The sequence below is a fragment of the Perca fluviatilis genome, chromosome 24 (genome assembly GCF_010015445.1).
Source record: "Perca fluviatilis chromosome 24, GENO_Pfluv_1.0, whole genome shotgun sequence".
Classification (NCBI taxonomy): Eukaryota; Metazoa; Chordata; class Actinopteri; order Perciformes; family Percidae; genus Perca; species Perca fluviatilis.
The window spans coordinates 54,748-67,247 of record NC_053135.1 but is presented as its reverse complement, the minus strand read 5'-3'; the positions used below and the strand labels follow the sequence as shown (position 1 = coordinate 67,247).

Sequence of the window (12,500 nt, the reverse complement as noted above, 5' to 3'; positions counted from 1 at the left end):
GTGTTGGTCTTTCAGGGAGGTGTGTTCAGGTGCATTCTGGGCGTGCTGGTCTTTCAGGGAGGTGTGTTCAGGTGCATTCTGGGTGTGCTGGTCTTACAGGGAGGTGTGTTCAGGTGCATTCTGGGCGTGCTGGTCTTACAGGGAGGTGTGTTCAGGTGCATTCTGGGCGTGCTGGTCTTACAGGGAGGTGTGTTCAGGTGCATTCTGTGCGTGCTGGTCTTACAGGGAGGTGTGTTCAGGTGCATTCTGGGTGTGCTGGTCTAACAGGGAGGTGTGTTCAGGTGCATTCTGGGCATGCTGGTCTTACAGGGAGGTGTGTTCAGGTGCATTCTGGGCATGCTGGTCTTACAGGGAGGTGTGTTCAGGTGCATTCTGGGAGTATTGCTATCTTGAGGCAGCAGGAAGTGATCTCACCATTGACCAACAAAAACCTGGTCTAAAGTCAGTAACGCAGCATTTCATTGTTATTTTAACAGAGCATTAGTGAAATGCTCCTAGGCTCGTGCACAGCGCACACACATTATGCTTGTTACACACACAGGGACACACAGCAGCACACACACACACACACACACACACACACACACACACACACACACACACACACACACACACATGCAGAAGATTACAAATAAAATATGACTGTGCAAATCCTCCATCATAACAGCAATGCTCCAAGGTCCAAACGCGCCTGGCTTTTAAAGGGAATGGGAGATGATCTCTGATTGGTTGATGAATGGGAGATGATCTCTGATTGGTTGATGAATGGGAGATGATCTCTGATTGGTTGATTGCATGTTACGCCCAGAACACACCTCTGATTAATGAAGACACTAAGTACAACCCTTTAGAAATCGGAAAAAGTCGGATTAATCCGGCCTATATATCATATTAATATTATTTTATATCGTTTACTTGCTATTTTATGTTATTTTCTATGTGTATGCTGCTTGTTATAACTTTTTAAATGTTTAAAAATTAAAATTAAAAATGTAATTAAAAGCCACTCACGTCCTGCTGTCCGCTCTCCTTCCTCCAATCATCTCCAGCCTCTGAGACTTCCCCGGGCTGTGATTGGTTGCTCCGTGCGTTCGGCGCAGATGTCCCACGCAGCAGCAGAAGCAGCGGCGGCGGTGGTGGCCGCGCGCCGGTGCCGGTGCCGTTGCCGTTGCCGTTGCCACGGCGACAAGTGTCCGCGACGACGGCGGCCGTGAAGATGTCGAGAAAGAAGAGAAAAGAAGTGAAGGAGAAGACCAGGGAGAGGCGCCAGTACACGGCCAGCTGCAACGGAGACATCACGCGGGAAAAAAAACTCCCTCTCTCTGTCTCTCTCTCTCTCTCTCTCTCTCCCCGGCAACACCGTCCAGTTTACTCCAGCCCCGAAGACGTTTAAAAGTGAGGTCTGGAGCCGGTGTCCATGTTGTTTGTGTGTGTCTGTGTGTGTGTCTGTGTGTAAGCCTCGTGTGTGTCTGTGTGTGCTCCGGTGTGTGTGTTCCGTGTCTGTGTGTGTTCTGTGTGTGTCTGTGTGTGTCTCTGTGTGTGTCTGTGTGTGTGTGTGTGTCCGGTAGAGCAGCTGTTGTGTGTCTGTGACATTGACAGACTGACAGCAACAGACGGCAGCAGCAGCGGCTGCCTGGTGTCCTCCCGCCCTTTTTCTCCTTATAAGGGCAGGGAAGGAGCGGAGTAGTTACCATAAGCTACCGTCAGAGCGCGGTGACGCAGCGCCGCTCGGTGGTCAGCTGACGTAATTACGCTTTAATTTCTCACCTCTGATCCTCTGTTTATTTTTGCTGCCACGTATTGCTGAATACTACATTTGGTCATTCAGTTTTTTGGTCAATCAGCTTTTTCATTTACTGTAGTAGAAAAGTGGAATTTAATTCCACTTCATATTAAAGATTGTGCAAGTCTTAGCCATTTTTAAATGTCCTTAAAGACTTGGCTGAAGGTGAATTAGCTATGTGATCATTGATCTTGTAATAACATGGAATCTATATTTTGTATTCTGGTTTATATGTGACGTAATGGTTGTTATATGTTGTTTATTGTTAAGTTTCTATCTGTTTTGATAGTATTTTCTGTATTGTCCTTTTATCTCCCTTGCCCAGGGACCACAGATGTAAATTAGCTGTATAGCTAACTCTGGTACAGGGCCTAAACTGTGCATGGTCCCTGATAAATAAACTGATAAATTAAATAAAAAACCAAAGAGGCTGACGGGTCTTCATACACACATTATTCAGAGAGGAGAGAGTGGTGTGTCTGTATGTGTGTCTCTGTGTGTGTGTGTGTGTGTGTGTGTTGTCTGTTTGTGTGTCTCTCTGTGTGTGTGTGTGTGTGTGTGTGTGTGTAGGAGAGGGCCAGGGCAAAGCACATTTCATTGTATTCTCTCTGTACTTTGTACTTTTAAATGCACATGACAATACACTTGAACTTGAACTTATTATGGTCTGTTTCTGCCTGTTGACTCATTAAAGGAGCGCTCCGTTTTTTCGGGGGACTGGCCTGGAGACTGAGACTCTTCTGCTTGAGGCTGCTGCATGTCATGGTGAGTGCTGATTGGTTGATACTCGTCTAACATAATTTTCTATAAAAGTGTAGGTTTCCAGAAATATAAATATAACAAAACAAAAACAGAACAATTTACGGGTTTAAGGGTGTTTTTTTGTTGCTTATCTTGAAGTTGTTGACACTTTGTGTGTGTGTGTGTGTCTGTGTGTGTCTCTGTGTGTTTGTGTGTCTTTGTGTGTGTGTGTGTGAGTGTATACGTATGTGTGTGTGTATTTGTGTGTGTATGTGTGTGTGTGTGTGTGTACGTGCTTGTATGTTTGTATGTGTGTGTTTATCTGTGTATGCTGTAAATGTGTGTGTGTGTATTTGTGTGTTTGTGTCTGTTTATGTGTATGAGTGTGTCTGTGCATTTGTGTCTGTGTTTGTGTGTGTGTGTCTGTATTTCTGTGTGTGTGTGTGTGTGTGTGTATGTGTGTGTGTGTGTGTGTTTGTGTGTGTGTGTGTGTGGGTGGTTAGTTTCAGTTCCAGTAAAATGTTATCTATCAGATCTCCTTGCAAACCGTCAGCTTTTTTATCAAACATGACTTCTTTATCTCATCATCAGAAACGTTGCAGCATCAGCTCTCTATCCAGTAATCAATGTTCCCCAACACCAACACCACAGTTAAGCCTGTTTTTCAGTTCTGCGGAGCTTTCACCGTAGCCTACGTAAGTGGACTGATGTTTTGGCCTGAAATTAAGACAGATTCAGCAACTGCACGGCCTATTTCTCTCTTAAAATGTTTTCAGAAACATGTTTCAGTGAACTATTTCTGTAAAATACAAGATTGTATCCAGAACAAGACGCCATTAGAGTCTGTCTTGAAATTCGGGAGCAGCCAGACCCATGTGACGCGTTCATCCAATCAGCTGCCATGTGTTAGGCGTCGCGCTACCATCCCACCTGCCTATTTCCGAAGATAGTGTTTTAACATCGGTGTTGAAAGTGGGCACTACGGCAGTAAGAGGTTAGTGACCATTAACAATGGACTGACGAACCGTGGACGCACACACACACTCCAAACAGAGACAAGACAACCGAGCGGTTCGGATGTTTTTCATGAACCGTACCACCTCTAACACACACACACACACACACACACACACACACACACACACACACACACACACACACACACACACACACACACACACACAGAAATACACACAAACACAGAAATACACACACACACACACACACACACACACACACCAAAAGTGACCAAACCTTCAACAAAAGCAACAAAAAACATGCTTAAACTCGTAAATTGCACACATACACACACACTCACACACACACACAGAAATACACACAAACACACAGACAAACACACAAATAGACACACACAGACACACGCATATATGTACACACACACAGACACACACACACACACACACACAAACACACAGAAACAGACACACACACACACACCCATACACAGCACACACAGATTTACACACACTCACACACACATACATACAAATACACTGACACATACAGACACACACACACACACAATATGCACACATATACACAGACAAACATTCACAAAAAAAAAAAAAACAAACACACACACACACACCACACACACACACACACACACACACACACAGAAATACACACAAACACACAGACAAACACACAAATAGACACACACAGACACACGCATATATGTACACACACACACACAGACACACACACACACACAGACACACACATACACACACAAACACACAGAAACAGACACACACACACACACACCCATACACAGCACACACAGATTTACACACTCACACACACATACACACACACACAAATACACTGACACATACAGACACACACACACACACACATATGCACACATATACACAGACAAACATTCACACACACATCACCACCATCACCATCATCAATAACACATAATAACACACACACAGACCTACATACACATTAACACACACATACACAGAAACACATACATGCACCATCATCATCACATCACCATCATCACATACGCAAACTACGCACATCATCATCACCACACACACAAACAACACACAGACACATGCGCATCATCATCACATACACAGAAACACATACGCACAGGCAACACACTAATACCACACTACGCATCATCATCACACACACACACACAACACAATAACACACGCGCACATTACGCACAAACATACATAATACCAACCATGTACGACACAGACCAACAACACTGCCAATACGCATCACACAACCAGAGATACACATACATGCACACATACATCACAGACATACATACACACATACATCACACATCACACATCATCACACAGACACACATGCACAAACACAGACAAGCACACAAACACATGCGTATCAACACACACTAAGACCACACGCATGGACATACGTAGTACAGGCCAAAGTTTGGACACACCTTCTCATTCAATGTGTTTCCTTGTTTTCATGACTATTTACATTGTAGATTCTCACTGAAGGCATCAAAACTATGAATGAACACATATGGAATTATGTATTTAACACAAAAGTTTGAAATAACTGAAAACATGTCTTATATTTTAGATTCTTCAAAGTAGCCACCCTTTGCATGCAGACATGTTTTCAGTTATTTCACACTTTTTTGTTAAGTACATAATTCCATATGTGTTCATTCATAGTTTTGATGCCTTCAGTGAGAATCTACAATGTAAATAGTCATGAAAATAAAAAGGAAACGCATTGAATGAGAAAGTCTGTACAAACTTTTGGCCTGTACTGTACATGCACATGCACACTCGCATAGAGCACGGAGCAGCCAGACCCATGTGACGCGTTCATCCAATCAGCTGACATGTGTTGCGTTCGTCGCGCTCATCCCACTCGTCATTTCCAGTAAGTGTGTTAACATCGGTGTTGAAAGTGGGCACTACGGCAGTAAGAGGTTAGTGACCATTAACAGTGGACTGACGAACCGTGGGACGCACACACACTCCAAACAGAGACAAGACAACCGAGCGGTTCGGATGTTTTTCATGAACCGTACCACCTCTAACACACACACACACACACACACACACACACACACACACACACACACACACACACACACACACACACCCCCCCCTCCTCTCTGAATATGTGTATGAGGACCAGTAAGGCTCTGTGGTTTTAGACTCGTGCAAAGGACACTGATTACTGGATAGAGAGCTGATGCTGCAACATTTCCTCTGATGATGAGATAAAGAAGTCATGTTTGATAAGAAAACACAGACACACACACACAGAGACACACACACACACACACAGAGACACACACACACACACACAGAGACACATATACACACAAACAGAGACACACACACACACACACACAGAGACACACATACACACAAACAGACACACACACACACACACACAAAAAGTGTCAGAAACTTCAATAAAAGCAACGAAAAAACAACCTTAAACCTGTAAACTGCTCGCTTTTTTTTTGTTATATTTTTATTTCTGGAAAACCTTCACTTTTACATAAAATGATGTTAGACGAGTATCAACCAATCAGAACTCACCATGACATGCAGCAGCCTCAAGCAGAAGAGTCTCAGGCTCTGGGTCAGTCCCACGAAATCTAGAGCGCTCCTTTAATGAGTCAACGGGCAGAAACAGACCATAATAAGTTCAAGTTCAAGTGTATTGTCATGTGCATTTAAAAGTACAAAGTACAGAGAGAATGCAATGAAATATGCTTTTTATTTTTATTTTTTTTTATTAGTTTATTTATTTAATTTAGATCAGTGTTCCCTGGGCAAGGGAGATAAAAGGACAATACAGACAATACTATCAAAACAGAAACTTAACACCAAACAACATATAACAAGCATTACATCACGTATAAACCGGTATTCAAAATATACATTATATGATATAAAAAGATCAATGGGCCTCATTCACCAATATCTTCCTAAGTTTTCTCTTAAATATGTTCTTAAGAAAGTTTCTAAGAAAAGTCTACGTCGGATTCATGACGTGTTCTTAAACAGCAGAATTGTTCGCACCTGTGTTCTTAGGATTGATGAACCCCACGTCTTCGTAACTGAAAGCGCGTGCCAGTTGTTCCTAATTAGCCTAAGATAACTCCTCGCAAATTCCCATATAAGGACATGACACTTCCTGTGCAACTCCTGGGAAGTGGGAGACTGCGAGATGGCTGTCGGAGTCGCGGTGGAGGAAGTACTGAATCTCAAGTAAAAGTACAAATAATAAGAGACATATTTACTTTAGTAAAAGTATAGGGTGTCCACTACCACAAACAAGGCCTGGCTTTTAAAAGAAGTTCCTATCCTAACCAGCATAAAACGGAAATATGTTGTTAGAATCAGAATGTGGTTGCTTTTATTCATGGATGTATTTTAAGAAGGTTTTATTTTCTTTAACCATGCAAGTAAGCAAATAAAGTGTGTGAAGCATCGGACATGGGGAGATGTGAAGAGGTCCAGCCAAAATAAGATATGAACGCATCTTACGCAGCCTGGCGGAGGAGTAAACGACGCTGTGGAGAGAAATAGATGGCAACTATGATTTAAAAACAGGAATAATAAAAAAAACACTTTCATTTTCACTTTTACCAGAGGCTGTATTACCGGAGGCTGTATTACCGGAGGCTGTGTTACCGGAGGCTGTGTTACAGGAGGCTGTGTTACAGGAGGCTGTGTTACAGGAGGCTGTATTACCGGAGGCTGTATTACCGGAGGCTGTATTACAGGAGGCTGTATTACAGGAGGCCGTATTACCGGAGGCTGTATTACCGGAGGCTGTATTACAAGAGGTTGTATTACCGGAGGTTGTATTACCGGAGGTTGTATTACAGGAGGCCGTATTACCGGAGGCCGTATTACCGGAGGCCGTATTACCGGAGGCCGTATTACAGGAGGCCGTATTACAGGAGGCCGTATTACCGGAGGCCGTATTACCGGAGGCGATATTCGAGGCCGTATTACAGGAGGCCGTATTACAGGAGGCCGTATTACTGGAGGCCGTATTACCGGAGGCCGTATTACAGGAGGCCGTATTACAGGAGGCTGTATTACAGGAGGCTGTATTACAGGAGGCCGTATTACCGGAGGCTGTATTACCGAGGGTTTAAATACAGGAATAATAAAAGACAAACATTTTCATTTTCACTTTTACCGGAGGTTGTATTACCGAGGGTCAGCGGCGCTGCGCCCGGGCTCTGGAGCACCAGAGCCGGCTTGGATCAGCGGTGCCCCATATATACAGTATCTATGGCAACCAAACTTCACTGGTGATACAAACATGAGACGGTCAGGAAGACATTTTGGTGGGGGGGGAACTGTTTAGAAAATGTAACGGAACGATGTAGAAATGTAGTGGAGTGGAAAGTATAGATAGTTGCTGCAAAATGTAACAAAGTAAAAGTCAAAAGTAGGCTATGCACTATTGAGTTTCCTTAAGTAAAGTAAAAATGTACTTAAGTAGAGTAACGAATAATTTGTACTTTGTTACATTCCACCACTGCATTTTGAATCACCAAATAACGCAGGATTTAATCAGTTTAATTGCTGATGTAAATTGAAGTGTTAGTGTTTTTTTGTATATTGTGATTTTTTTTCTCAACAAATGATCAGAAATACATTACAGTACAATACTATCATTGTGATCGACTGTAGAATTAAATAAAATGCAGTAACCAATCATTTGGAGCAAATTGTCATCACTCAAATGTGCGTAAGAGTGCTCTTCAGTGTTCGCATATTTTGTTCTTAGGTAAGAACAAATCCAAGTTAAGAAAACAATAGTGAATGCCAGAATCTTCGTAAAAAGTGCGTAAAAAGGGTTTAAGAACACATTTCTTTGTAAGAACGGTTGGAGAATGAGGCCCAATGTCCTTTACATGAGTCTAAAACCACAGAGCCTTTCTGGTCCTCATACACATATTCAGAGAAGAGGGAGGGGTGTGTATGTGTGTGTGTGTGTGTGCGGTTGGTTTCAGTTCCAGTAAAATGTTATCCATCAGATCTTTATATAGACCTTAGTGGTCCCCTAATACTGTATCTGAAGTCTCTTTTATATAGACCTTAGTGGTCCCCTAATACTGTATCTGAAATCTCTTTTATATAGACCTTAGTGGTCCCCTAATACTGTATCTGAAGTCTCTTTTATATAGACCTTAGTGGTCCCCTAATACTGTATCTGAAGTCTCTTTTATATAGACCTTAGTGGTCCCCTAATACTGTATCTGAAGTCTCTTTTATATAGACCTTAGTGGTCCCCTAATACTGTATCTGAAGTCTCTTTTATATAACCTTAGTGGTCCTCTAATACTGTATCTGAAGTCTCTTTTATATAGACCTTAGTGGTCCCCTAATACTGTATCTGAAGTCTCTTTTATATAACCTTAGTGGTCCTCTAATACTGTATCTGAAGTCTCTTTTATATAGACCTTAGTGGTCCCCTAATACTGTATCTGAAGTCTCTTTTATATAGACCTTAGTGGTCCCCTAATACTGTATCTGAAGTCTCTTTTATATAGACCTTAGTGGTCCCCTAATACTGTATCTGAAGTCTCTTTTATATAGATCTTAGTGGTCCCCTAATACTGTATCTGAAGTCTCTTTTATATAGACCTTAGTGGTCCCCTAATACTGTATCTGAAGTCTCTTTTATATAGACCGTCTTTTGGTCACCTTTTGGTGTGTGTGTGTGGGTGTGTGCATGAGCATGTATGTGTTTCTGTTTGTGTGTGCATGTGCATGTGTGTGTCTGTTTGTGTGTGTGTGCGCGTGTGTCACAGGTGTGTGTGTGTGTGTGTGTGTGTGTGTGTGTTTGCATGTGTGTCTCAGTGTGTGTGCATGTGTGTGTGTGTGTGTGTGTGTGTGTGTGTGCATGGTATGCTATGTATGTGTCCCTTGTATTGTGTATATTTGTGTATGTGTGTGGTGTGTGCATGTGTGTATGTGTCTCGTGTATGTGTGTATGTTATCTTTGTGTGTGTGTGTGTGTGTGTGTGTGTGTGCATATGCATGCATGTGTCTCTGTGTCTGTGTGGTCTTGGTTCAGTTTATATGTATGTATGTGTTTGTGTGTGTATGTGCCTGTATGTGTGTGTTTGAGTGTGTGTGTATTTGTGTGTGCTTGTTTGTGTGTCTCTGTGTGTATATCTGTGTGTGCTGTGTATGGTTGTGTGTGTTTGTGTGTGTATGTGCATGTATGTGTCTCTGTGTGTGTGCCTATGCATGCATGTGTCTATGTGTGTGTGTGTGTGTGTGTGTGTGCGCGTGAATGTGTTTCTCAGTGTGTGCATGTGTGTCTGTGTGTATGTATGTCTGTGTGTGTGTGTGTATGTGTGCATGTGTGTATGTGCATGTGTGTGTGTGTGTCTGTGTGTGTGTGTGTGTGTGTGTGTGTGTGTGTGTTGCATGTGTCTCTGTGTGTATGTGCCTGTGTATGTGTGTGTGAGTGTGTGTGTATTTGTGTGTGTGTCTGTGTGCGTATATCTGTATGTGCTGTGCATATGCAAGCATGTGTCTCTGTGTCTGTGTGTGTGTGTGTGTGTGTTTGTCCGTGTGTGTGCGTGTGTGTCTGTTTCTGTGTGTGTGTTTGTGTGAGTCTGTGTGTGAGTGTATGTGTGTGTGTGTCTGTGTGTATTTTTGTGTGTGTCTGTGTGTATGTGTGTAATTTACGAGTTTAAGCATGTTTTTTTGTCGCTTTTATTCAAGGTTTGGTCACTTTTGTTGTGTGTGACCAAACAGTGTGTGTGTGGGTGTGTCTCTGTGTGTGGTGTGTTGTGTCTGGTGGGTTTGGTTTGTGTGTTTGTGTCTCTGTGTGTGTGTTGTCTCTGTGTGTGTCTCTGTGTGTGTGTGTCTCTGTGTGTGTGTGTGTGTGTGTGTGCATATGTGTCTGTGTGTGTGTGTGTGTGTGTGCATGTGCGTCTTTGTGTGTGTGTCTGTGTGTGTGCGCATATGCATGCATGTGTCTGTGTTTGCATGTGTGTCTGTGTGTGTGTGTGTGTGTTTGTTTGTGTATGTGTGTGTCTGGGTGTGAGTGTGTGTGTCTGTGTGCGTATATCTGTATGTGCTGTGCATATGCAAGCATGTGTCTCTGTGTCTGTGTGTGTGTGTGTGTGTGTGTTTGTCCGTGTGTGTGCGTGTGTGTCTGTTTCTGTGTGTGTGTTTGTGTGAGTCTGTGTGTGAGTGTATGTGTGTGTGGTCTGTGTGTATTTTGTGTGTGTCTGTGTGTCTGTGTGCTCTATTTGGTTTAAGCATGTTTTTGTGTCTTATTCAAGGTTGTCATCACTTTGTTGTGTGTGTGTGTGTGTGTGTGTGTGTCTCTCTCTGTGTGTGTGTGTTGTGTGCGTGTGTCTGTGTGTGTGTCCTCTGTGTGTGTTTGTATGTGTGTGTGTGTGGTGTCTCTTTTTTTGTGTGTGTCTCTGTGTGTGTCTCTGTGTGTGTGTGTGTGTGTGTTGTCTCTGTGTGTGTGTGTGTGTGTGTGTGTGTGTGCATGTGCGTCTGTGTGTGTGTGTGTGTGTGTGTGTGTGTGTGCGCATATGCATGCATGTGTCTTTTTCTGTGTTTGCATGTGTGTCTGTGTGTGTGTGTGTGTGTGTGTTTGTTTGTGTATGTGTGTGTCTGGGTGTGAGTGTGTGTGTCTGTGTGTATTTGTGTATGTGCCTGTGTGTTTGTGTGTATGTCTGTGTGTGTGTGTGTGTGTGTGTGTGTGTGTGTGTGTGTGTGTGTGTGTGTGTTTTGTGTGTGTGTGTGTGTGTTGTATGTGTGTAATTTACGAGTTTAAGCATGTTCTTTTGTCGCTTTTATTGAAGGTTTGGTCACTTTTTTGTGTGTGTGTGTCTGTGTGTGTGTGTGTCTGTGTGTATGTGTGTGTGTGTCTGTGTGTGTGTGTGTGTGTGTGTGTGTCTATGTGTGTGTGTGTGTGTGTGGTTAGCTTCAGTTCCAGTAAAATGTTATCCATCAGATCTCCTTGCCAACCGTCAACTGTTTTATCAAACATGACTTCTTTATCTCATCATCAGAGGAAACTTTGCAGCATCAGCTCTCTATCTAGTAATCAGTGTTCTTTACACGATTCTAAAACCACAGAGCCTTACTGGTCTTCATACACACATTATTCAGAGATAAGAGCGAGGGGGCTGTGTGTGTGTGTGTGTGTGTGTCTCTGTCTGTGTATTTGTGGGTATTTTTATGTGTGTGGGTCTCTCTGTGTGTGTGTGTGTCTTTTATATAGACCTTAGTGGTCCCCTAATTCTGTATCTGAAGTCTCTTTTATATAGACCTTAGTGGTCCCCTAATACTGAATCTGAAGTCTCTTTTATATAGACCTTAGTGGTCCCCTAATACTGTATCTGAAGTCTCTTTTATATAGACCTTAGTGGTCCCCTAATTCTGTATCTGAAGTCTCTTTTATATAGACCTCAGTGGTCCCCTAATACTGTATCTGAAGTCTCTTTTATATAGACCTTAGTGGTCTCCTAATACTGTATCTGAAGTCTCTTTTATATAGACCTTAGTGGTTCCTAATACTGAATCTGAAGTCTCTTTTATATAGACCTTAGTGGTCTCCTAATACTGTATCTGAAGTCTCTTTTATATAGACCTTAGTGGTCCTCTAATACTGTATCTGAAGTCTCTTTTATATAGACCTTAGTGGTCCCCTAATACTGTATCCGAAGTCTCTTTTATATAGACCTTAGTGGTCCCCTAATACTGTATCTGAGTGTGTCTTTTGGTAACCTTTTTTTTTAACTTTTCGCTTCCTTTTTATCGACCATTTGTCTCCCTTTTGGTCACCGTTTTGTTGCCCTTAATTTTGCTGCATTTTTGTCGCCCGTTTGTTGACTTTTGGTCACCTTTTTGTCACCTTTTTGTTGCCTTTTATACTAAATATATACAGACTGGTTTATACTGCTTTACACTCGGGATACAGA

At 42.5% G+C, this 12,500-nt stretch overlaps 1 protein-coding gene across 1 annotated transcript in view; it reads right to left on the bottom strand.

Moving 5' to 3' along the window:
* The window catches only part of LOC120554762 (organic cation transporter-like protein), an 8,605-nt gene extending 7,262 nt beyond the window's left edge, over positions 1 to 1,343 (bottom strand). Inside the window, exon 1 of the mRNA XM_039793794.1 lies at positions 1,012 to 1,343. Within this exon, the coding sequence (XP_039649728.1) occupies positions 1,012 to 1,296 (285 nt within the window). The 5' untranslated portion in view covers positions 1,297 to 1,343. The remainder of the gene's footprint in view (positions 1 to 1,011) is intronic.
* Between the last annotated feature and the right edge of the window lie 11,157 nt (positions 1,344 to 12,500).